The sequence below is a fragment of the Haliotis asinina genome, chromosome 15, assembly GCF_037392515.1.
Source record: "Haliotis asinina isolate JCU_RB_2024 chromosome 15, JCU_Hal_asi_v2, whole genome shotgun sequence".
Classification (NCBI taxonomy): Eukaryota; Metazoa; Mollusca; class Gastropoda; order Lepetellida; family Haliotidae; genus Haliotis; species Haliotis asinina.
The window spans coordinates 22,566,986-22,593,132 of NC_090294.1; the positions used below are offsets into that span (position 1 = coordinate 22,566,986).

Consider the following 26,147-nt stretch of genomic DNA (forward strand, 5'->3'; position numbering starts at 1 on the left):
CTCAGTAGAGTCAGTTCTTTCCTACCTGTCCATGCTCAACTTCATGATTGTCTCCATGTCGCTCCGGGAAAGGACATCAGTCAATAGAAGGCGCTCTGTCCCTTTCATGATTGTGAGGAACACGGCTGTTGAAACACTGTCCTCACTCCCGGATGCTGTGCTCACAGCAAGCTGCAAGAGTAAGGGAGTAAGTTTAGCTTAGTGCCACTTTTAGCAATAGTCCAGGAATATCAAGGAGAACACCAGAAATGGGTTTCTCACATTGTAAACACCCATGTGGGGGAATTGAGCCTGGGTCTTCAGCATGACAAGCATAGCTTTAACCACTACGCTACCCCACCAAGCTGAAAGAAATCATCACTGTTGTAGATAACATGTAGTAGTAATAATAATAATAATAATGGATAGCATTTATATAGCGCTAATCTCCGTAAGGACTCTTTGCGCATTGCGTAGGTGATAGGTCTCCTCTCTGTTGAGAAACATTAGGTGAAAGTGTTGTTGACAAAGGTCTCCCACGTAAAGTACTTTTTGTCAACATATTTTCAGGATCAAATACTCATACACACCGAGAGCATTTTGCCTGGAAACTCAGCATCACGAAGATCATCATGGTAGTTCTCCAGTACGTAGAAAGCCACTGCCCACATTGTCAGTTCAAACTGCTGACTTGTGATGCAGGCACTGAAAAATTATGCAAGGAATGCAGAATGAGCAGACATAGATATCTTAATACTGACACAATTTAAAATGACAATGACACAAGATGTTAACTGTTGAACAAGGCTAGAATATTCATGAACAGGAGGAATGAAGGTATCGATATAGTCTCAATACTGTCAAATAAACCAGGGGTTCCTTTCACGAAGCAAAATAAACTACGGTTAACCTTAAGACCTATTCTTTAATACTGCAATAAAGTAACACCTTAGTGCAATGGTAAAAGAATGGGAGTTAAGTTTAACCTTAGTTAAGGTTGGTTCGTGAAGAGAAGCCCAGGACACTGTCAACGGAGAAGGTGAGTGAGAGTGAGTGAGTTTAGTTTTACGCTGCACTCAGCAATATTCCGCCCATATGGCGGCAGTCAGTAAATAATCGAGTCTGGACCAGACAATCCAGTGATTAACAACATGAGCATCGTTCTGCGCAACTGGGAACCAATGACGTGTCAACCAAGTCAGCGAGCCTGACCACCCGATCCCGTTAAGTGCCTCTTACAACAAGCATAGTCGGCTTTTATGGCAAGCATGGGTTGCTGAAGGCCTATTCAACCCCAGGACCTTTATGAGTCCAACAGAGAGGGTAATAAAATTGACAATAAATGAAGCCAAACAAATCCAGAATCATATATAATCAATACACACTATCCATGTTAAGAGCATTCCTTTGACTTCAGTTGTGCCCCTAACATTAAGACTGACAACAGTATTGAAACAAACCAAGGTACCCCCTGACTTTGTGCAACAACAACAAAAAAGCAAGTAAAGTAAACTTGTAATATTGTTTGGCACAAATGTATGACGATATACATTGAGGGCTAGCTTGGCTAAACTGGGTTAAAAAACCTGTGGAGTGTAGCGGGGGTCCTGGTTGTTAAGCCTGGACAAGTTGGTGAAAGCTGCCTTGGGGATTAGCGGATTCCTAAGGGGAATGGCTATTCATAAAATTTTCATAACTTGAACCTACTTGCTGACTGCTGACAGGTGCTTGAGCAGGAAGTCTGTAACTAAGGGGAGAATATTCTTGGTGAGATCAGCAATATTAGCCTCTAATAAATAAAGCATGCCATGTAATGTGGAGACTTTGCTGGGGAGGTGTGTGCTCTTCAGCCCAACATCAACAAGCTTCACGACTCTCTCGGCTATAGAGCTATCCTGAATAATGAAAATGAAGGAAACATTTTTCAGTAAAATCTTAATGGCAAGAGAACAATCCTTAAAGATGATAACTGAGATATGTGATCAATCTGTCCAGTGTCATGGAAATGAAAGGTGGACACAAACCAATTTAGAACTGTGTTATATAGTATTTATAGTTACAACATAAATGCTGTATAGAATATCCTTCACTGCAAAACCACCAAGACTTACAATTTGTTAATACTGCACAAGAGGTGACATACTGAGGTACTTCAAACAAAGACAAAATATCAAAACACATTTGAAAAACAGGAAAAATCAAAGACTGATCAAGAGTGGAGTAAATGAAATTCATCACAGAGATCATTTCTTGATGAAAATCTTTGTGAGAAGCTCAGTTACAATAGCTTAATATGAAACAAAGTATGTTATTGTTGCTTAAAGAGACAACAAAAATATACTCACTGCACCAACCACAGCAACAGCTTTACAGATGCCAACATTGAGATACTGAGTGACAAGCTCATCCTCTGTGGGGTGCGTCTTGTGGACATCCAGCAATGTGTCCAGCATCAGCTCAAACTGCTCTCGCTCCATGAAGAGGTCAGACAGGCACACAATCTGGTGGGGAGCATTACACAATCAAGAAGGGAGCATTCATTATTACAGAGGTGACCCAAGACAGGCAAACAACATTATTACAGAGGTGGTATGACACGCAAACAGTCTTGAAGGGAGTATTCATTATTTCATTATTACAGGCATCAGACAACAAAATCTAGATGAGAATATTCATTAATCAAATATTCCAGAGTTGATTTGGGGCTAGCATTTACTAATCTAATATTATGAAAAGAGTCAAAAAGCCGAATGATATACACATGAAATTCATCTTCAGTTCCTGGATCCTGCCAAAAGAGGAAGGGCAGATGGACTGATCCAATTGTGTCCCTAGAAAGTGAAATCTTTCATTATCAGCAGATTATCAGCAGACTGCCAACATATCTGTGACTGAAGTAAACTCAGATCAATGCAGTTATGCATAACTGAGTCAATACATTGTGAGCCCTAGGATGTTATTTCAGAAGACTCTATTACATTAATGCAGCAGCCATTTTGGCTAATGACAAGAAGTGACAGAGTGTGTTTCTGGCAACTATCATACACCAGGCATCTTGTGATCTGTTTTGAACAACATATACAACTATTACACTGAGGACAACCTTTATAGATGTACAACCTCTTTATTCAGGTGATGTGACATTCCAGTAGATTCTTGTAATGTTGTATCATCATCACTTGTCTGAAAGAGTTGCTCATCCATAAAGTTTGTCGTTATCTGACTCTCCAACTTCTTGAAATGGCATTCAAAGAATGTGGATGCCTACATTCCATAAGCTGTATCTGCACTTCTTCAAAGCTCTTATATTCTACATGTCAATGTCTGATGAACTTAACCCAAACAGTGATAGAAGTCATACAATCCTGGTCTTACCGACTCGACAACAGCGTTGATGAGCATGAGAGGTGGCCTGGAGTTGGAATCACAGGCCAGCCATGGTGTGTACAGCTCCAGGAGAAACTGCAGGCAGGAGTGGATGTCCAGACCACTCAGTGTGATGGACCTCTCCTGTGACTTGATGGGAGAGAGTGGAATGTTGGCTCGCACCTGCTCTTGTAGTGGACTGTCCATTGAGTCGGTTGTGTCGGACTCAGACATGTTGGTTTCAAGTGTCCCCACAACTGACCATATTGCTTCCAGGGAGATCTGGACAAGGATGCAGAATATTGTAGTAAAGGGTCTGATGCTGTAACGTTTGTTTGTCTGATATTTAATGGCACATTTGGCAATATTCCAGCAACATGGCAGCGGTCGTAAATAATTGAGTCTGGGCAGGGCAATCCAGAGATCAACAGCATAAGCATTGTTCCATGCAATTGGGATAAGATGGCATGTGTTAACTGAAAAAGTAACCTTGATCACCTCATCTCTCAGTGACCTCTGACTTGTTGTGGAAGACCAATTCCAATCACACTGTGATGTAATATTGTAACAAAGGCCCCCATACACAAATACATTACTACTGGAACACTTAGGGAAGCTATGGATGAAAATAAGAAGTCATGTGAAACAGTTTCTTATATCGAAACTTTTCTAACAAAGGTTGTTCTAGCAAAGGTTTACTCTTTGATCAAGAAACACTTAAGTGATGGTAACCAAGGGAGTATAAAAGCTCTGAATACCCAAAGAAAACCATTGATTTTAGTGAAAAGAAGAAGTCATGTGAAACAGTTTCTTATGTCGAAACTTTTCTAGCAAAGGCTGTTCCAGCAAAGGTTTACTCTTTGATTAAGAAACACATAAGCGATGGTATCCACAGGAGTATAAAAGCTCTGAATACCCAAAGAAAACCATTGATTTTAGTGAAAATAAGAAGTCATGTGAAACAGTTTCTTATGTCGAAACTTTTCTAGCAAAGGTAGTTCTAGCAAAGGTTTACTCTTTGATCAAGAAACACTTAAGCAACGGTAACCACGGGAGTATAAAAGCTCTGAATACCCAAAGAAAACCATTGATTTTAGTGAAAAGAAGAAGTCATGTGAAACAGTTTCTTATGTCGAAACTTTTCTAGCAAAGGTTGTTCCAGCAAAGGTTTACTCTTTGATTAAGAAACACATAAGCGATGGTATCCACAGGAGTATAAAAGCTCTGAATACCCAAAGAAAACCATTGATTTTAGTGAAAATAAGAAGTCATGTGAAACAGTTTCTTATGTCGAAACTTTTCTAACAAAGGTTGTTCCAGCAAAGGTTTACTCTTTGATCAAGAAACACTTAAGCAATGGTATCCACAGGAGTATAAGAGCTCTGAATACCCAAAGAAAACCATTGATTTTAGTGAAAATAAGAAGTCATGTGAAACAGTTTCTTATGTAGAAACTTTTCTAACAAAGGTTGTTCCAGCAAAGGTTTACTCTTTGATTAAGAAACACTTAAGCGATGGTATCCAAAGGAGTATAAGAGCTCTGAATACCCAAAGAAAACCACTTATTTTAGTAAAAATAAGAGGTCATGTGAAACAGTTTATGTCGAAACTTTTCTAGCAAAGGTAGTTCTAGCAAAGGTTTACTCTTTGATTATGAAACACTTAAGTGATGGTATCCACAGGAGTATAAGAGGTCTGAATGTCCAAATTGATTCGAGTGAAAAAATGACCTGGAGAACTGAAGTATCTACATACCTGTCCTAGCCCAAAGTCTTCCATCCCTGTCTCACGTTCCAGGTTGTCCTCAAACAGATCACAGTGGAGAGAGTCTGTTCGTCGACGGTAGCCAGCATACGCATGGTGAGACTGCCGATCTGGCCTGAAGGAATAATGGACATTTGTATGGAAAATTCACCTTCAAAAACATGTTCACCACACAGTGTATAACAATAATAGTTAATACAAGCAAATACGTGTTCATCATCACCTGATTTTAAGGGCAACAGGACTCATCAAGATGATAAGATAGGAGACAAAGACACACTATGGAACATTTCAGGATACTGAGGATTAAGTCATTTCTTTGAGTGGTAAGTTGGGAGGTGTAATACTAACAAAAACTGCTTGACAACAGTGCAAGAATCTGTACCAAACATCGCATTCATCAAATAAAAGAAGCTGTTAACTACAAAGCTTGCCAATGTTGAATCCAGATCAGTGGCATGTGGCAACTCTCGAAAATGTGGCAGCAGGAACAGATTTCTGAATTCTTTATTTATTTATCTGCAACGTTCCTGGCATGCAACAGATTACTGAAGTCTTTATTTGCAACCTACCTGGCAGCACAGAGGTTTTGGATTTCTTGTTCTATCAGACCACGAATCATTGACAGTTTCTTGCCACACCTGCAAAAGTTGAAAAAATGAGATTAGACCACATGTCCATTAGCATTGTTTAACCGTCACGTCAGAGATTAGACCACAAGTCCATTAGCATTGTTCAGCAGTCAAGTCTGAGATTAGACCACATGTCCATTGTTTAACAGTCAAGTCAGAGATTAGACCACATGTCCATTGTTTAGAAGTCATGTCAGAGATTAGACCACATGTCCATTGTTTAGAAGTCATGTCAGAGATTAGACCACATGTCCATTGTTTAACAGTGAAGTCAGAGATTAGACCACATGTCCATTGTTTAGAAGTCATGTCAGAGATTAGACCACATGTCCATTGTTTAGCAGTCATGTCAGAGATTAGACCACATGTCCATTGTTTAACAGTCAAGTCAGAGATTAGACCACATGTCCATTGTTTAACAGTCAATGTTAAAAGCCATAATCAGATGTGTATTGTCTATGTGATGTTGGCAAGCAAATATCTGAGCCTGAGCTTTGGTTGTTGTTATTGCACTCAGCAATAGTCCAGCTATACAGCCGTGGTCAGTAAAAAAATCTAGTCTGGACCAGACAATCTAGTGATCAACATCATGAGTACTGATCTACACAATTAGATTGTAATGATATGTCAACCAAGTCAGCAAGACTGAACACCTGAACCTGTTAGTCGCCCTTTACAACAAGCATTGGTTACTGAAGATCAAATGTAGCCCGGATCTTCATGGGTGGACTTTAAGCATGAGCAAATAATATACACATTCAGGACATACTTACACCCCTTCAAAACTGAGTCATCATATTTGTTTGTGTTTTGTTTAATGCCACCACAATAGCAATACTTCACCTGTAGCACAACAGACAATCCAGTGACTGACAACATGAGCACAGACCACTGAAAATAAGATATGATGACAAGCAATAAACCATGTCACCATGCCTGATAAACTGATCCTGTTAGTTGCCTTTCACAACAAGGACGAGTTTGTTCAAGAGCAAATATGGACATGGATCTCCAGTGGGCATGTGACCAAGAAGTGTGAGGAGTTGCATAGGACATGTCAGAGGTTAAATGCAATGATGTGAAAGAAGATAAACACACCGTGTATGCAAGAAGGCCAGTGGCTTATCTCTGGGCTGGACCTCAAACATGCTGTTGCCAGGATTACCAGCAATTGGGATGAGGATTGACTGCAGAAGGAGGGCTGTGATGGCCTTCACGGAGATCACCATTACCTGGCTTCGATCTACCTCCTCCTGGAACCGAAAAACTTTATTCGTGTAGCTGATCACAATATCCAAAACAATACTAACTGTCAAGGATTCAAAGCATTATTACAGACATTTAGGATGACAAGGCATTTAGTATTCAAAAGGGGTTATCCAGAGGCAAGGGTGCCTAAGCCCAACTCTAGTCTTTTCTCTATAAAGTCAGGCTATAAATATGTTTTTCATTAACAGCTTGTGTCCTAACTGAATTTCAGAGAGCATGCACATAATTTTCACAACCGTTGTTTCCTTTACACCAAACAAAATTTGTTTCTGAGGATAGTCAAGGCTGGGTATTCTTTTGCACTGACACTAATCTCACACACTTAGGAGAAACATGCATTTAATTTTTAGAATGGGATGTTTCTGGGATATTTGTTTGAGGCTGCATATTTTTCAGCCACAGCACACTTGACGTTTTCTTTGAAGGAAAGAACTGAAAAGGAACATATATTTTAGTTTTCAAAAAGACCTGAATCAAACATATTTTTGATTTTTACAGAAGAAAAAAAAAAAATCACTGATTAAATCCAGATCCCAGGAAGACAAACGTTTTAATAGTTTTCGATCTGACAGACACTCACCTCATGTGTCAGGTCCATGCCACCTGACACAGGATTGAGTAATGCCAGCAGACTCATCCAGGTCTCTTCAAATTGCTGCCGACTGACCCATCCTGCAGCAACAATAATAGGCAGGCAGATGAAATAGGGTTTGATGTAATCCTGAAAGCTTACATAATGTTCAGTGACTAGTCAGGACTCTAATACCCCATTCTGGCAGAGTACCCTCACTCTTGAGCCTAATCCTAGAAGGCTTATATAGTGTTCAATGACTAGTCAGGACTGATACCCATTCTGGCAGAGTACACTGACTCTTGAGCCTGGCCCTAGAATGCCAACCAAATGAACCCACTCAATAGCTGACCCACTAATAAGGAGTGAAACAATGTATTGAAGTATCAAAAGTGTCACAATATGTCTTAAGTATCGCAGAGGTATGTCAACTACTAACATTAGACACTGAATGAGAGTGTCTTGTATCATGTCTTACCCAGCGTGTTGACTCGCAAAACAAATTCCTTCAAGACTTCTTTCTCCTGTAGAAAGTCAACAGGCAATGGAGGTAGTTTTGTCTTCAGATCTCCTGATGGGGAGGGGGCCCAGCCCAGCTTCCAGACAAGAGGTGGTGTTCGGGCGTACGTATTGACTAGCTGTAGTCGACCTAGACCTGCAGATACATGTCATATATGTTACGTGTCTCAGAATCACAAACACCAACAGCCTTGCTAAAGAAATCTTGCTTGTCCAGTGGTTGGTTATAGTTTAGGTTCAAGCAGAGGTGGTTTTACCTGTCAGTGAAAACAACAGTTAATCCATTGATGTGTTGAGAACATATTTGCCCTGTAAGTGGTAATATACAATGACGCCTTCTGATTGTATAAACCGACTGATACATTTGTAATAACAACGCTTAAGGACTCAAGAAAGTCCATTTCACACTAGCAGTGTCAGTTATCAGTGAGTGAATATCCCATCCAGCATATCATGGGCTGCAGCTCTAATGGAGGTTATCATTGCTTTCATATAATGCTTTACTTACCGATGACGATATTCCTGATAGGCGCTGCAATGACTGGGGGCAATGGGAGACTAGTGTTGGTTTTTGGTTTCAGGCGAGTCTGCAGACAGTGAACCAACTCTGAGATTTGGTCACACGCACGGATAAGGAACGACGACTCTGGAAGGAGTGAGAGAATTTGGTTTTACACTGCTTTTAGCAATATCACAATGGGGGACATAAGAAATGGGCTTCACACATTCTACCCATGTGGTAAATAAAACCCATGTCTTCGATGTGATGACCACTAGGCTACCCCACCTCCATGGAAGGAGGAAGAGATCACATGACAACCATTCTATGGTTCAATAGGATCACCTTGTCACCTTGACCTGACATTTTTGTTATGGTTTGTTACATATGATATATCACACAAATAATGTAAAAAAGACAATGAACTGAAAGTCTTTAAATATGCATAAAAAAAGAATAAAAAGATAATTCCACTGTGAAAGATGTGTTTTGTCTGCACCTACCATCTCTGGAATTCGTCATATTGTCGTCCTCTCTGTCCTGGTGAGCCAACACAGCCACCTTCTCCCCAGGCAACACCACCACTGAAACATAAGTAGCACTTCAACAAGCCTGACTACTGAGTGAGTGAGTGTGGTTCTACACCATTTTTAGCAATATTCCAGCTATAGCAAAGCTGCCGACACCAGAAATGGCATTCACACATTACACCCACGTGGGGAATCAAAACCGGAGTGGACTATTTAACCACAAGGCTCCACACCCCATCCCAAACCAAACACATGCACATCTCTTATGATCAGGAGGAACATGTGGTGCTCCTGTAACAACTCCCAGAAAATGGTTTACACCTCTATCAACATGATATGACCCTATGTAGATATGTCAAACAGAGATGCATGACTTGTTTTAATTGTGGTTTTAACTCCACACTCACCATTATCCCAGCTATATCATGATGACTTGTAAACAATCTATTCTGCACCTCATGATCCTGTGATTTGACTAATAAGTACCAATTTCGGAAATTGGGATATGACATGCATCAACCAAGGAAGCAAGTGTGACCACCCGAATCCATTAGTAAGAGACTGAATCCACAACTTACATGATGACACCAGCTGGTACAGTGCAGACGTGATGGTGCACACCCATGTGGAGTGATCAGTCTGACCAATGATGGAGGAGAATAGCTGGTTCTGCAGGACGAGGGACACACACTCCAAACACGTCTGTATCTGCTCCGTGGTCGGCAGCTGGTTGTGCTGCAGCAGCCAACTCAGCATCTGAAAAATATAAATCAACATCTAAATGACCATCTTCAACACAAAGTCTACCATCTACAACCCCACATTAGTACTTGTACAATGAAGAGTTAATTGCTCTTCTACTAAGATTAATCTTCTACAGATTAAGTTAGTGTTTAGTGCGAATGATGCAGTTAGCAGTATTCCAGGTAGACCACAGCTGCAGGTAAAAAGCAGTGACAAGCCAGTGACTAAAATCATGAACAGCAATTCTGACTGTGCATGTAGGATGATATGCAGTGTCACTGAGACTTTGTTTAGTCTATCACTGAGTGTATCAATTCTGAACCAGACAATCCAGAGACTGACATCATGAGCATCAAACTAAGCAAACATGGATTGCTGGAGACAAATTCCATCCTGAATCTTCAATGCGTTTTATGACATTTATCAGATCTATTCTGATTAGTTAGACTGCAAAGGCATTACTGGCATGTATAAGAATCACAACTTGGAAACATTTATGCATAACAAAACACCCGATCGGATGGAGTCTTTGATTTAACATAACCTTGAACTTTATTTCAAATAAAAGCCCTATCTTCCAGATCCAGACTGTCTAGATTTGAAAATATACAGAAGGGAAAAAATAAGGGATCACATGGAAGCACAAGTGTTCCCTTACTTGTTTTCAGGTTTCTTCACAAGTTATTTGACACACAGCTTGTGAAAAAAACCTTGTAAAAACATACAGGAACACTTGTCCTTTCATGTGATCCCTTATTTTTTCCCTCTGTATATTTGAAAATAAACCCAATTCACTTACCTCCATACAGAGAACACTAAAGCGACATACATCCCCGTGAGATTCAGCTGGCACACCAGGTCTCCATGGAAACCTCTGTACAGACACTAAATACTGTGTTAGTGCTGACGTTAGCTGAAAGTTCATGACAAACCATGTACTATCTGTGAACAAGTCCTCAATTCTCTCCATGTATCGAATCTCTTTGGCACTGAGAGAGAGTCTAAAAGTCAGATTCTGATGTGGTATTGGAAGGTGATTGATGATATTGTTAATATGGCGGAACAGAGTGAGCTGTGCAGCTTGGAAGAGTGTGTCAAGACTTGGCTCTGTGGGAGGCAGCTTCTGCTCAGTGTGAGTCTCCCGGTCGCGATTGTACCTCACAAGTGTACGGTGTGCACCCAGTGATATACACTCCTCTAATACTGCAAGACTGAACTCCTGAAAACAAAGACAACAGTTCAAAAACATTTCCTGAAATAGTGAGTATAGTTTTATACTGCTGTTGGCAATATTACAGCAACATCATGGCAGACAACAGAAAAGATCAATGCACATTAACATGGTCCTCAAAATTTTACACTGAAACAAAGGTAAGGTAGATACAGTCCTCTTAGCACTCAGATTGCTTTGTATAACAGCACCCATGTCACTATCATAATTATTTGATACAGAGACTTTACTGATAATATACCTGTCTGTTCTGAAGTCTTCAACTAGGAACTGAACTGAATTTCTCATGAGCATTAATCCATTATTGCCATCATGCCTTACTAACATGTTCAATATTCATGGTAGCCCTCCTTACAGATGTTAATTTATTCATTGTGCTACCCAATAGAGAAAAGTATTTATCCCTCTGACGATCTCTATGAAAAAGAATATTTATCCCTCTGTCACAATGTGAAATGTCTTATGACTAACCACCAAACCTGCCAAACAGCAATGCTGTGTCAGTACTTCATCTGATGATATTTGAACAGAGCATCTCTTTGTGATAAACCATACATTAGTACAGTTAAAATGGCAGGTACTTAATACCTAAAACTGCTGACTCAACAACTCTGAGTTAGCACATCATCAGATATTGTTGTATACTGCGGCTTACCTTTGTCATGGTGATGGAGAGAATGTCAGCATAGTCAAGACGTTGGAGAAGGAAAGCGCACTCCCGAGTGTTGGGGTCCATCTGGAAGCACTGGTCCTTCACCACTGACAGGTAGAAGTCCTGTACAGGTAATACATAGGTGTGACTACCAATGTCAGTTTTAGTGATGGAAATGGGATTTGTTACGACTTGTCTATAACCAGGCTTTCATGCCACCTCTCCAACACTGACTTAACGGATCAAAACCCTAGATGTGTAATAAACAAACTGTCATAGAGCCTTTAGAAGTAGACTGATGTGTGGAACAGAGATGGACTTTACAACTAATGATGAAATTTTAACAGGAAGTTTAGAGAATGTACGGTCCACAATTATTTCAATCAAGTAAGCGTAACTAACAATAGTAAAAAATCGGACAACACTCTACTGAAAAAAATGTTAAATCTTAAAAGGTCGAGATAAGACTGACACTTGGATGCTTAGTTTGGAAATGTATTTTTCAGTTTTACCTTGTTGACCTCTATATTTGTGACCTGTTCAGGGGTCAAGGCCAGAGGGTGAGTTTTCTCTGGTGACATGGCATGCTTGTTGTCTGGGGATTGGAGGATGAGGAACTTGTTGAGGAGGGAGACAAGGCGAGCATGTCTGCAATATCATACAAGCCATTCCGAGTAAGTACTTCATAAAAATATAAGCAAAGATCAAACTATTCCAAGGGGCATAAAAAATTCAAAGAAACATCAGCTTCACCACTTGCTAAACTTTCAAAACTTTCCAAAAACATTCAACTGATCTGAATGATGGCAATACATAGAGCTTTTCAAAAATGATTTCTGTAGAAAACTCCGGTTTCAGAATCAGTTGACAGGATTAACATGAGCATCCATTCTGTTTCCAGAGAAATGAGCTGTATCAGTTTCAACACCAAATCACAAGGATCATGGTGCCTGAAACATTATGAGATGTAAAATGACAAACAAGATGTGTCAATCCTCTACCTCTGTATTAATCCATTGGATCTCATAAACTGAAGTAACTTCTCTAAATCTTCTAGAGGTAACTGCTTGCTGCTGTCTTCATAGTTCTCCGCCAGCAACATCTCAACTCGACGACATGCAATTGTGTCACACATCCTTGCAACAGCCAACTGATGTGTGTTGAGGAACTTGTCTATCAGCAACGTTAGTAACGCCCCGCTCTGTGTCAAATGGATTGCTTCTATGCATTTCAGGGTCTTCTTCACAAGAGAAGGCTGAAATATGAACACATATTTACACAAACAGGTCTGTAATTGCGGTAGATCTGCATACATTACTAAGTAATGACAGACTGACAAAAAATACATAACAAAGATGATAAGCATTTGCTAATTTTGCATGTTGATAGTATAGTGGAAGATACATGGTTTTGTTATTAGTCAATCTTAAAGGAGAACGAAGCAAACAAGAATGATGGTAAATATGTTATCCTCTGTTTGTCCAATGTAAGTTTCCACCCCAGGCAGCAATAATAATCTAGGTTTGGATAACAATTCACTGTAAACATGATCTATACAATCTGGACACAAAACACATCAAAAAGTCTGACCACATGAATCAGCTCAGTTGTCATGTGATCAGCAATTGAAATCACAATCTGGACACACTCCACCACAAAGATGCGACCAAGTGATTCAAATTGGCTCATTTGTCATCACCATTTGCTAATCTGCATTCATCCCTTGTCTAGATGGAACTTCCACTGTATGACTGCTTCACAAATTAAAATGCTTATACATCAGTAGAGCATAGAGTACTTTCAGGGTCAAATGATAATGAAAATTAACAAGAGACATTAACAACTGTAATGAAATTACAGTTAAACCTCACCCTAGAGACATTTTCACATCTTGCATGTATGGCTTGTATGAAGAGACTGCTGGCAGCAGAGTTCCGATGAATGGCGCTGATGAAATCCTGCACTGGTGACTCATCTGACAGCTCAATGAGATCAGACACGTGGTTTATTATCAGCCATGTCATGTGCTCAGCATCATTCAGGTTCTCACACTGGGAATGAAACAGAAAAAGAAACATTGAAACATGCAACGTTACTTTAAGAGAAAACAAAATGCAGACACTAAGACATATTTTTTCACATACAGTGAACACAAAAGTCTGCAAAGATGCGGCAAAAGTACCAATGTCCAGGTAAATATTTGCTTTTACCAGTCCTACATATACACTGATATAGTAGTTGTCAGGAAAGCAGAGTGTGTGGATTAATGAAGTTCGGGTTAAGGGTGTTCAAACCAACAAATCTTAAGTGTAAGAATTCAAGAATATATTATGCGGTTTAAGCTGTTGAAACTTGCAGCTGTTTAATCCAGCAAGTCAGCAATCTCAGTCCTATCCATTGCTTGCACATTTATCATCATTTAAAAGCTCTGCAGTCTTGCAGCTGTCAATTCCGGATCTCAGCACGCAATGTGTTTAAACCCACTTAATCCTGTGTAGAAACAACACATTGGCAGGCAAAGATAATTGCATCTTAGTTCAGTATGGGTATACTTATACATGTAATTAGTGAGTATGATCTCCAATTTATGTGTTTTATTGTGACTGTGACACAACAATGCACACATGTAAGAGATTGACAAGACTGGTTCAGTCCAGAAGGTAACAATGTCAGCTGTACAATCTGACATGCTGTCCTAACCGGATTACTTCTTCTGTCCCGACGAGTGCCAGTTTAGTCTATTTCTACTACATGGACACTGCTTTCAAATTCACATCAATGCATCAACCACCCTGCCACCCTGGAGTTGTACATGAACTGACCACGTAATCACAGAAGAGGATCAGTCCACCCCGACGCAGCAGCTCCAGATGACAACACTGCAACGTCCGCTTCTTCAGGTCCACCATGTTGCCCTGCCGACTGGCAAACAAAACAGCTGAATTGTAACACCACTCACAAATTCATGCTCAGACTGACATTTTGTAATTCAATTCAAGATGGATACACTATGCATGTGATGTAAACATAGTTTCCAAAAGCGAATGTAAGTGGAGTTTGTGCAATTAGTCTTACATGAGCATACAACCAAGGTCACATGGTAACCAAACATATAGAAAAAAGCAAAACTGCCACATGTATTCCATTCTTTCTTAAAACGATGAAATGCAGAGAATTTGAAGTAGGAGTATTTAGGAGAATTGATGGTATATTTTCAGAGATTTAAACAGTTTGTGAATTTCCCTCTCATTTACATGCCACACGCTGATTGTTTCATTATTAAACGGCAAGCAGGCAACTTATTGTGGATTACCATAATGGTATGAGACAAGTGAATATTCATATGTCGTAAAATAAACATGGAAATCTGATAACCGATTAGGCCCCATTGTGACATCACAAGCTCACCTAGGGCTGACCATGAGGTACTTTTGTGGCGTGTGCATCACCTGGCTCCACATGCTCTGATCGTCAAAGTTGAGGAGGATGAGGATGTTGCACCATAGCATTGTCAGCGTGGGGTACACAGTGTTAAGCGCCAGCAGCAGCTGGTTGATCTCACGAACGCTGTACACATGACGAGGGCAGTCCATCTGCATGATACGCATGGCTGCCGTGGCAACACGGCGGTACAACCCTGACTGGAACATGTGCGTGATGTAGAGGATGAGGTGACACATCTGCTGAACCAGGAAGTGCAAGTTGTGGTCTGAGGAGCTGATGGTCACAGACTCTTTGTTGAGGGTCTCTGCACACTTGCCTATTGCTTGCAACAGGAACCTATGGTAGAAAATTTACAGTGTATAAATGACAGGTTTCAACACTTTCAACAGAGTATATTAGCATGTCATTGAATTGTGGGAAGAAAACCAAAGGTGATGCACTCTTTCATCAAAATACAAAACAAAATGTCCATATTAATATCAATAGGTCAGGTTCAAGGCCGCTTTCAGCAAAGTTTCCACAATATCATAGCAGGGGACACTCTATATGGGCCTCACACAAAGTACACATGAGGGGAATTGAACCTAGTTCTTTGTAGCGTCATCCTTTCACCACATGGTAAGGGATATCAAATATCATTATGAGCAGTAGCAGCTCACATACAACACATAATAATATCTGAAAGTAGAGGTAACAGATATCCTGTCATGACAGTACCATGCAAATATCTCCTCAGGCATCAGATCACTGTAGTCCTCGATGTTGGTGTCTCTCTCCCCGTCATCCCGCGTCAGAGGGAATGACAGCCCCACATCCACAAGGCGGGACAACACAACCTCCTCTTTAGATTGGGAGACCAGCACTCTCATGACAGACAGGACCAGACACATCCAGCGCTGCAGGCCCTGGACACATGACTGCAAGCAGAGGCATGTCCTGACAGTCATATAATCTGGTAGAGTGAGGGAGCATGGTCAACTCTGAACATGATTTGAATAAAGTTAATGTTAATTTCCTTACAATGCAGTGGTATGAAAAGTGCTACACTAATATTAAGCTGAACTATGGATAATCTTGGATATATGCAAGTCCATATCTTGCCATGACTAAAGGATGTAACTGCATAAAATTCTTCCATCTTAGATCGATGGGCACTTGTGGCCAAAGCTTTCTCACTGACCATTCATGTCTTGCAAATTATTCACTCTCTTGTCCACAATGGTAGTCAGAAGTTTTGAAGCATATTAGTTCTCCCTTAGACTTGACAGTTTTAAAAGCATTTCCACAAAGTCTAATTGACAACATTGTCTATGATATTTTACATCAAGTACGTCTACAACAATCTCAGGAAAACAAGTGGTTCATAGAATGTGTACAGCCTTATGGCATCACACCTAGGTGAAACAACATAAAAATTCTTATACAGTTTGACCATTTGGTTCGTCACAACTCTGCAGGGCACCAGGAGTTCTGGAATACCAACATGTGCTTTTTTGAAGTGCTTGACATTGTACTTACAATATCCCCTGGGGATCCCAGCAGCCCCTTCAACAGAATGTCCACTGGTCTGAAGACACTAGGAGCCACGGACTCAAACAATCGGTGAAGGACATCCAGTGACGACTGTCGGTCAATGTTGATCTGGAAGCAGTTCAGAAAGTTATCGCAACATCTATACTTTATCACAGTATAACTCATCTAATAATACAACTTAATAGTTAACAGAACTTAAAAATCCCTGTAAAATACACACACACAGAGTTTTAAGTAGTATTACCATTCCTACAGTGATATATACTACTGCAACCAGCAATCAGTGTTATAACACCTATATCAACACGGTAAGTTAATAATCTTGACTCTGATCCACCAAACGTTAATAACACTCCAACATTCATACGTTTACGTTAAACTACTGAGTTACAACAGCTCATAACATTACAAACTCTTTGTGGATAATGACTCAGGCCTGGATCAGAAATGTAGTTATGTAGATAGCATGAGATACAATCCACATCATCACAAGCGGATGACACTCTGGGGTACGTTGAATATATTCTGAATCCCTCTCTGCTCCACAAACCAAGAAAGAACTCCATGGGACTGATCCTTGTATTGTAAAGAACACAGCATTCTGACATAGACTATGATGAATCACCGCCTGTTTAATCATTATGACAAACGTTATTTACAGATTATCAATAGTAACTGTAAAACATGTAGTATGTGATAAAAGAAGGTATGAAAAAGAGACAGCTGCGTTGTCGACCATATGTCCTGTTTTCAATACCTCCCAAAAGTACCAGTGAATCACCTGTTGTTTCGCTAGTGCTGGCAGCACAGTATCGATGACTTGCCGAGACAACCTCTTCCACTTGTCTTCACTCTCCCTGTGGCACTGCTGGAGAACTATTACAAACATCTCCAGAGCCTGCATCAGCAAAAACAAACTTTGATTAAATCTTGCCAAGAATGACACAAATCTAGATGAGCTAAGATGCAAGAGGAGGAACGGGGAAATTGTCTTCTTCAAGCCATACCAATGCATTAGGCTGACATAGCTAATATTCCAGTCTACACCAGAAAAGCAGGTGATTGATATGTGCAACCAGTCAAGCTTATAGGAAAATGATCGAATGTAAATAAGTAAGTCAATCAGCAGAGTGCCTCCAGCGCATGTGAGCAAGTTTAGTTTTAAGTTGATTTTCACATTATTCCAGCTATATCTCTGTTCACCAGAAATAGGTTTCTGTTTCTGTACCCTTGTGGAGAATCAAACTCTTGTTTTAGGCACGACAAGCGACCACTTTAATCACTAGGTTACCCCACCACCTCAATTAAGTGCCCTCGACCAACAAGCATAAGTGGCTGAGGACCATTCTAACCTGAACTCCCCAATAGACTGAGTATTTACTACCTGGTAGTAGTTGATGAGGCGCAGCAACATGGACACCACCACCTCCCTCTGCGTCTCCAACTCCTTCCCTACGTCTGACTTGCTGTTGCCACGGAGCAGGAATAAGTCGTACACCACACAACGCAGAGCTGGGATTGCTGCAACACACATTCCCAAACCTGCAGCATATACTGTGTACTGCTGTGTTGTTATGGCATATCAATTACCATAACGATTCTCGGGGTAGTTACTGATACTGGATGAAGAAATAACACAAACAATTCTCACTGAATGATTCTTGTTTGTTTTACATGAAGGGTCTTCACCTTAAACTGCAAGATCCATCAGGTGAATTACCACTTGTTAAAATCTTTGATAAACAATGCCATCTGCCACTGCCACAATGAGGCTTCTCCCATTCTCGCAGGATGAGGAAATATTGTTATGGAGTGCATGGAAGGGTAATGTTTCCGGAAAGAGTGGAATAAATTATGATATCTCCAAGTTGGTATAAACTGAGCAAAATTTGTGACATCGCAAGATTTTAGTCACTTGCAGACTTAGGCCATATTCTAGTTACTGATCAGCAAAGGAAAACAACCGCTAGGACCGACGATTTTGGGAGAAAACTTATTTAGCATGACAACAGGAAACGGAACTATATCAGTTGAAGGAAAACATTTATGGATGCCATCTCCATTAAAGATAAAGAAGATGATATCAATATATTTTCTTCTTTAAGAGAATCCCTCAGAAATGCGATCCAAAGACTTGCCACTCTAATTTGTTTGTTCCTTTGCTTAACACCACAATCAGCACTATGTCAGCAGGACAGTAAAGACTTGGCCACACAAACCAACTGATACATACCGATATCTAGTGTATAAATCTAATGACCTTAGAGTACTACCTTATGTCAAAGATGTTAGTGGCTCAACCAAGTTAATCCAGTCCACAGACAAAATCACTAAGGATCAAGAATTAGCAGGTATGTTCCCTCAAATTCAAACATAATCATTCAACTGTCTTTTTCTTTTGAACAAAATTCTACCAAAATGTAGAGACAAAAGGCATAAAAGAATTCAAATCATTGTGAAAACACATATTGTAATTTTCCTAGAGTGTGTATACAACTCTCATTCTTTAGCATGTCCAATCTCATCACCAGTTATCTGAGGAAATCAAGAATCGATTCGAGAAATTGGGGCCAGGTCAATCTCTCCTTAACTCAATGTGTCATCACTGGCTAACAAAGATGCAAATACCACATGGCTCATCACAGCTGCTATTGCCAGAGACGAGTATCTATACCCTAGCCTCCATGCTGTACGCATACACTGTACACGTGTACACTAACCATGTGTTGTGGGCTGCAGTCCGCTGGCCATGATGCCGTCACATCGATGTATGATGCGGGGCATGTCAATGATGGACTTGCTGTGGAACCGCTCGTAGGACAACATCACAAGGAACTGGAATATGTGGGGCACCAGCATCTCAGAATTCCTGGAAAAAGAAATAGCAGCATCAGCAAGAATGATCAGAATTCCTGGAAACAGAAATAGCATCAGCAAGAACGATCAGAATTCCTGGAAACAGAAATAGCAGCATCAGCAAGAATGACCAGAATTCCTGGAAACAGAAATAGCATCAGCAAGAACGATCAGAATTCCTGGAAACAGAAATAGCAGCATCAGCAAGAATGACCAGAATTCCTGGAAACAGAAATAGCATCAGCAAGAACGATCAGAATTCCTGGAAACAGAAATAGCAGCATCAGCAAGAATGACCAGAATGATCAATCACTGTTCAGTTCAGGATTCGATACCATCATCATGCGTTTGTGGCAATTCCAAGGGATGCCACTCTGTACAGCTATTGCATTGCCTTAGACAATAGAGCCTCTTTTCATGAAGCACTAAGGTGACTAGAAGTCATTAAAGTAACCTTAGTGCAATGTTAAAGAATGGGAGGTAAGGTCACTGACATAGATACAGAAATATTCCATTTGAAAATAAAAAACTGAAACAAAGAATATTGTGGAAAGCAAAGTATCTTTCACACCTTATCTGACCCTCTTCAATGAACTCAAACTGTTTTAGAACAAAACCGATGAAGATCTGGTCTGAGTCGAGGAGACAGTAGTTGACCCTGAGTTGCACCAACTGGGCCAGAAGGTCAAGCACTTGGCGCTGGAGTTCTAGTGAGCTTGTTACAGTGTACTGCTTCAAGGACTTGATGACCAATGGCTCAAACAGGCGGATGTAGGAGGCTATTGCAGACTGTAACAAAAGAAAATAAAAAAGAACTTCAGGATGGCTGTAAGTCTGAATTGAGACGATTGAGTATGGTTTTCCACCACTTTTCGCAATAATCCAGCAACATCACAGCAGAAGACACCAGAAACAGGCTTCACAGATCGTACCCATTCAAACCCAAGTCTTCAGTGTGATGAGCAGACACTTTAACCACAAGGTTAACCCAATGCCCCTAGGTGTTGAATGAAGCACATTGGGTACAAAAAAATACAAAAGGGACTCACAGTGCATCATATTGGCAATATAAACACTAAAGTCACCACCTTACTGTATATGTCTCTGAATAACCTATACTTGCATATGTCAATTATTTATACCAGGACAGCAAATGGACGCTATTGAAGACATTCCTATACCTTATCAACCTTGCTACCAGGCTTTAGGATCGCTGGGGTTTTCCTCTCCACTCTCTTCCTCAACCACGTTAGTGAACTGCAGAAAACAGAAACAGCAACACATATTACAAATGGGTGACCAAATGATATCCATTTACTTAATCAAATCCAGGTTTTTGTATTGATGAATGAACACTTCAACCAGCTACAGCTAAATGTGTGACAAAACGCCAAGTAATGTAGAGAGTTGTGTTGTCTTTATAATTGATTTATGAAAATTTACAATAAACCAGTCTAAAAACTACTCTCCCCATCATTACCTTCAATAAAACCAACTTTTAAGTATAAGTACATGTCCCTCCTTTTTTGACTTCATTGAATGTGTGAATAATACTGTAGAGTACAGTTATGGAGAGTGAGTGAGTGAGCGAGTGACACTTGGCATTTCTAATAAATTACGCATCATAGCACGGGGAAACTGTTGAGGCCAACCTCTGTGACTCCTCCTGGTCTGTCTGGTTGGCTGCTCGGAGGAAGGCCCCAGCGAAGGAATGCGTCATTAGTGAGTAGGGCTGGTTGAGACAACACTGGTAGATGCCGGGCTTCAGACCTGTCATTACCCTCATGGACTTGCCAGGCTTGCGGCTGTGGAACACACTCTGCTGGGGCTCCCACTGGTTTGCAAGGTTGGTGCCAAACAGAGCCTTCAACAGCTGCAAGTTCAAACAACAAGAGACTTCAGTCATCAGTTGTTTCTGATAGATTGGCAGCATTGGTGAATTGTTGTAATCAATATTCTAGCTCCTACACAAATAATGAAGTCTGACTAGTTATTTCACACACTGTAACCCTAACCAGAAAGTGTTCAGGAAATATACATGCTTTAAGTTGAATGATCTAATTCCAACTTCCTCTCTCCTCATACTGTAAGGTGACATGCTATGATAGAACATGAACCTGAGAAGTCAGACAGTAAGTTACCTGCTGGACACACAATACTGTGAAAGTTGGTTCCATGGTCATAGTGCTCTTCAGGTAGCCCAGGAACTCCTCGGCATACTTCCCAATGTCGAACAGCGTGGCAATCTCCAGGATCTGGGAGAAAACTGCCAGTGTCACCTTCAGCAGGTTACAGAACTTGTCAGAGCTGTTCAGGTCCAGGGAGATCTGAGGACAGTCAGACAGTGGTATAGCTGGCTGACTGGTAGGTGGTGCATATACAGACAAACATCGTTGAATTTTTAGCAGACTGACAGGAAACAAAGAATATGACAACATAAGAGAAAATCTGTTTTCGAAAACACATCTCAAATGTGTGTATGAGTGAATTTAGTTTTATGCCACACTCTGCAATGTTTCAGCTATATGGTGGTTGAACGTAAATAATCAAGTCTGGACCAGACAATCCAGTGATCAACAGCATGAGCATCAATTTATGCAAATGGAATAGAATGACATGTGTCAACCAAGTCAGCAGACTTGACCATGAGATCCCATTAGTCGTCTCTTACGATAAGCATGGGTTACTGAAGATCAATTCTAATCCCGATCTTCATGGGTCACACGGTAATTAGGCTTGAAGACATGCAACATAGCAGTAATGTTGTCAGAGTTTGAATCCTCATTTATTTATGATAGTAATAGGATATTCATACAATGCACATATCCACACAAACAGTACATGTTCAAGGCGCTGGTATCTTTTGCCCTCAATCGTTGGATGTCAATCTAAACAGCACATTGTTTAATCAATTTCAACTTCCCAGGGACCATACAACTCTTGCCGCCACTAGGCGCACCGAGTTATTGTGGTTTTCGCATCCTTACGAGGTACCCATTCACAGCTGTGTGGACTGGGACTCATAGTCACAGTACTTTGTCCAAGTTTACTGCATGTTGTTCTACCCGCAACTAGGTGGTTGCACATATTCATGTAGCCACCATCTGGTCATACATCAAGGCATTCATGGGTTCTTTTAAGTGCATAGGGTTGTGTACTGTATACTAGAGGTTGTGATAACACTGAAAGAGTCTGCACACAAAGCTGACTCCATATTGTTAAACCTGGTCACTGGTAGGCCGACCCCTCAAGCACACCGGATCACTAGACTGGCACTATAATGTCATAATTGGATATTAGCTTCAAGTATCTGAGGGACTGCAGTCATAATCCATTATAAGGTTTGTGTGTGTTTTGAGTACATGTAATAGGTAAGCATTACCAAGAATTATTTTCCTTACACACATGGACTGATCAATCTTATTTCGGTAAGAACACACTCTCTGAGTCTGGACACTCAAATTTCACTTCACACCTAATGATGAGATTATGCCTCACATAACACATGGTGCTCTTGACACCTTGTAAAATAACAAAGCAGAATACAATCTCCAGTTTATGACTTTCCTTTCAGATTGCTACTAATTAAAGTAAACACACTTTACATCTAATGAAAGGTATTTGTTCAATACAGAGTTGCCTCCCCAACTCACCTTGTAGTTAGAGTAAGCTCCCTTGAGCATCTCATACACCTTCATATACTGTGGCAGGCTGTAGAACATTCCCAGTCCATCCTTCTTGCTCTTCTCCTTCTCAGGTTCCTTTTGGTCTGTGTTCATTAAAGATGTTATTTGTAAAACTTTTCAACACTGATTACATCCTTGTTTGTGTACAATGAATTCTCAGCACTGACAATTTTAATGTCACTAGAGACAAGTTCTTTTCTTCATTCATCAGGGAGATAAAATGTCTTATTCCACAGATGAATTTCATTTAGATATCAGTATATAGTGAGTGAGTGAGCTTTTAGCAATATTCCAGCAATATCATAGCCGGGAACACCAGAAATGGGGCTCACACAATGTACACATGTGAGGAATAGCACCCGGGACTTCAGCATTACGAGTGAATGCTGTAACCACTCGCCTACCAGACCACCTCTATTTCAGTATATAACTCAAGTATCACAATGTGTATTGATATGCAAGGTAGGCGTCTTTTGACACCTCTGACATACACCAACCTTTCTGTGGTGTTTTCTTGTCAGTCTTGGCATCCCCTGCCTGCCCTGTTCCTGTTCCGCCCTGTGACTCCTTGTCTCCTTTCACCTTCCGCTTGACTGGGCTGAGGGAAGGTGCGTTGGGTAGGGAGGGGAGGGAGGGCTTCATCTGTGGGGGGCCTGGTACTTGCTCATCTATCACATGGGCACAAGCATTCAGCACCCTGTCAAGGACAATCGGAAAATGAGATATCGACAAGGGCCTTGGTAACTGAAGTAACACTATTCTACAACAAACAGGTTGAAGAAAAGCTTTGAAGAAACAATGTTCACATCATTCATTCTGAACACATTGCAAGACAACTTTTGACTTGTTTCAACTCACTTCTTTACAAAGCCAATTTTTAGTCTGTCAGTTTAAGAATGGTAGTTACAACTATATGGTGAACATTCTGTATAATGGGGCATTAGTTACAATGAGGGTGAGTACATACCTGGCCACATGGCTGAGAAGTTGTTCTATCATAGGAACCAGCAGCCTGTCACTGACTGATGCCCACTTGCCCTCATCTCCCGACCCTGCCAGGCTTGCCGTCTCATCAGACCCGCGGAATGTCTTAAAGGCAGAGCCTAAATGAGTGGAAACAGAAACCAAAAGCAGTGAATTTCTAGATGGGAGTTTGGTTGTTACCAAGTATCTAAGAACTTTAGTTTTATGCCATCTGCAGCAGTAGTTTGGCAATGTCATGCTGTGGACACAACAAATGGACATCACACATTGTATCTATGTCAGGAATTGATAACAGATCTTCGGAGCGATGAGTGAAAGCTTTAACCTTGAGGCTACCCCACCACCTGTAACCAAGAATAGGAGTATCAATCTATGTATGTTACCAGGAATGTGGGTAAGAACCTTCCTATGGGTGTCCAGGAATGTGGGTACAATCTATCCATGGGTTTCCAGGAATGTGCACAATAATCTAACCACAGGTGTCCAGGAATGTGGGTAACAATCTAACCATGGGTGTCCAGGAACAGGGACAACAATCTAACCACAGGTGTCCAGAAATGTGGGTAACAATCTAACCATGGGTGTCCAGGAATAGGGACAACAATCTAACCACAGGTGTCCAGGAATGTGGGTAACAATATAACCATGGGTGTCCAGGAATAGGGACAACAATCTAACCACAGGTGTCCAGGAATGTGCATAATAATCTAACCACAAGTGTCCAGGAATGTGGGTAACAATCTAACCATGGGTGTCCAGGAATAGGGACAACAATCTAACCACAGGTGTCCAGGAATGTGGGTAACAATCTAACCATGGGTGTCCAGGAATAGGGACAACAATCTAACCACAGGTGTCCAGGAATGTGGGTAACAATATAACCATGGGTGTCCAGGAATAGGGACAACAATCTAACCACAGGTGTCCAGGAATGTGGGTAACAATCTAACCATGGGTGTCCAGCAATAGGGATAACAATCTATGCATGGCTGTCCAGAAAGAAGATTAACAATTGATATAAGCGTGTTCAGGAATAGGGGTAACAATTCACCCATGAGTGTCCAGAAATAGTGACACAAATCTATCTATGGGTGAACAGGAATAAGGGTAACAATCTAACCATGTGTATGAGACAATGGCATAACTATGAGCGGTACTGACTGTTAGGAAATTCATACAATTCTCTAAATGCCCTAAGTGCATATAGGCTAACCTACCACTTCCCACCCCTGACATCAAACCCCATCCTACTCCTATTGTTTACCTGCCAGGAGGTTCCCAGCAAGCTGAATCAGATCCTGATGTGTGGAGAGGTCGAGGGCAGCAGGTGATGACAACAGCAGGGCCAGGATAACAGGCAGGGGACCACCCCCAGACCCCGATGTCAACTCCTCTAGGCTGAAAGTACTGAACAGTCAACATACAGCGTCCACACTTAGTCAACTAAAAACCTGACAGCCAGGTACAACAGAAATCAACAACACAACCATAACTGACACCAAACAAAACAACATAAAACAACCATGTACAGACCTGAACCTACAAGTACATCAGTAAAGCATTCATAAATGGGTGGTTGTACTTTTTCAAGAGTAACTGACAAACACAGTCACTGTAGTATAGATTTCAATACAGATGACTTTTTATTGTAGAATGCATTTGGTATCAAATATGACAACTGTGAACGGCAGCGTGTTTTTGTCTGCAAACATTACATAGTAAATAATCAAGTATGGAGCTGAAAATCCAGTGATCGATATTATGATAAACAATTCACACTGCCAAGGTAGGAAGAGACTCAACAAATAACAGCCTTGCATCTCATCAATCAAGATGCCCCTTACAACAAAAATGGGTTCCTGTAAGTGTACACAGGGCTTCAATCAAG

General features: G+C 40.8%; 1 protein-coding gene across 2 annotated transcripts in view; it reads right to left on the minus strand.

The window, feature by feature from the left end:
* LOC137265772 (huntingtin-like) overlaps positions 1 to 26,147 on the minus strand; it is a 57,541-nt gene that overhangs the window by 9,020 nt on the left and 22,374 nt on the right. For both annotated transcript variants that reach the window (XM_067801223.1, XM_067801222.1), the window contains 33 exons: positions 25,524 to 25,666; positions 24,243 to 24,378; positions 23,773 to 23,972; positions 23,243 to 23,358; positions 21,731 to 21,916; positions 21,242 to 21,462; positions 20,771 to 20,846; positions 20,161 to 20,378; positions 19,454 to 19,602; positions 18,118 to 18,254; positions 17,515 to 17,631; positions 16,719 to 16,841; positions 15,918 to 16,117; positions 15,165 to 15,536; positions 14,579 to 14,678; positions 13,628 to 13,807; positions 12,758 to 13,011; positions 12,269 to 12,404; positions 11,760 to 11,879; positions 10,673 to 11,092; positions 9,708 to 9,885; positions 9,103 to 9,183; positions 8,609 to 8,746; positions 8,060 to 8,236; positions 7,591 to 7,682; positions 6,840 to 6,994; positions 5,682 to 5,750; positions 5,101 to 5,224; positions 3,355 to 3,627; positions 2,325 to 2,480; positions 1,687 to 1,874; positions 570 to 684; positions 26 to 171 (listed from right to left, as the gene is read on the minus strand). In XM_067801223.1, coding sequence (XP_067657324.1) covers positions 26 to 171; positions 570 to 684; positions 1,687 to 1,874; positions 2,325 to 2,480; positions 3,355 to 3,627; positions 5,101 to 5,224; positions 5,682 to 5,750; positions 6,840 to 6,994; positions 7,591 to 7,682; positions 8,060 to 8,236; positions 8,609 to 8,746; positions 9,103 to 9,183; positions 9,708 to 9,885; positions 10,673 to 11,092; positions 11,760 to 11,879; positions 12,269 to 12,404; positions 12,758 to 13,011; positions 13,628 to 13,807; positions 14,579 to 14,678; positions 15,165 to 15,536; positions 15,918 to 16,117; positions 16,719 to 16,841; positions 17,515 to 17,631; positions 18,118 to 18,254; positions 19,454 to 19,602; positions 20,161 to 20,378; positions 20,771 to 20,846; positions 21,242 to 21,462; positions 21,731 to 21,916; positions 23,243 to 23,358; positions 23,773 to 23,972; positions 24,243 to 24,378; positions 25,524 to 25,666 — 5,496 coding nt within the window. The remainder of the gene's footprint in view (positions 1 to 25; positions 172 to 569; positions 685 to 1,686; positions 1,875 to 2,324; positions 2,481 to 3,354; positions 3,628 to 5,100; positions 5,225 to 5,681; positions 5,751 to 6,839; positions 6,995 to 7,590; positions 7,683 to 8,059; positions 8,237 to 8,608; positions 8,747 to 9,102; positions 9,184 to 9,707; positions 9,886 to 10,672; positions 11,093 to 11,759; positions 11,880 to 12,268; positions 12,405 to 12,757; positions 13,012 to 13,627; positions 13,808 to 14,578; positions 14,679 to 15,164; positions 15,537 to 15,917; positions 16,118 to 16,718; positions 16,842 to 17,514; positions 17,632 to 18,117; positions 18,255 to 19,453; positions 19,603 to 20,160; positions 20,379 to 20,770; positions 20,847 to 21,241; positions 21,463 to 21,730; positions 21,917 to 23,242; positions 23,359 to 23,772; positions 23,973 to 24,242; positions 24,379 to 25,523; positions 25,667 to 26,147) is intronic.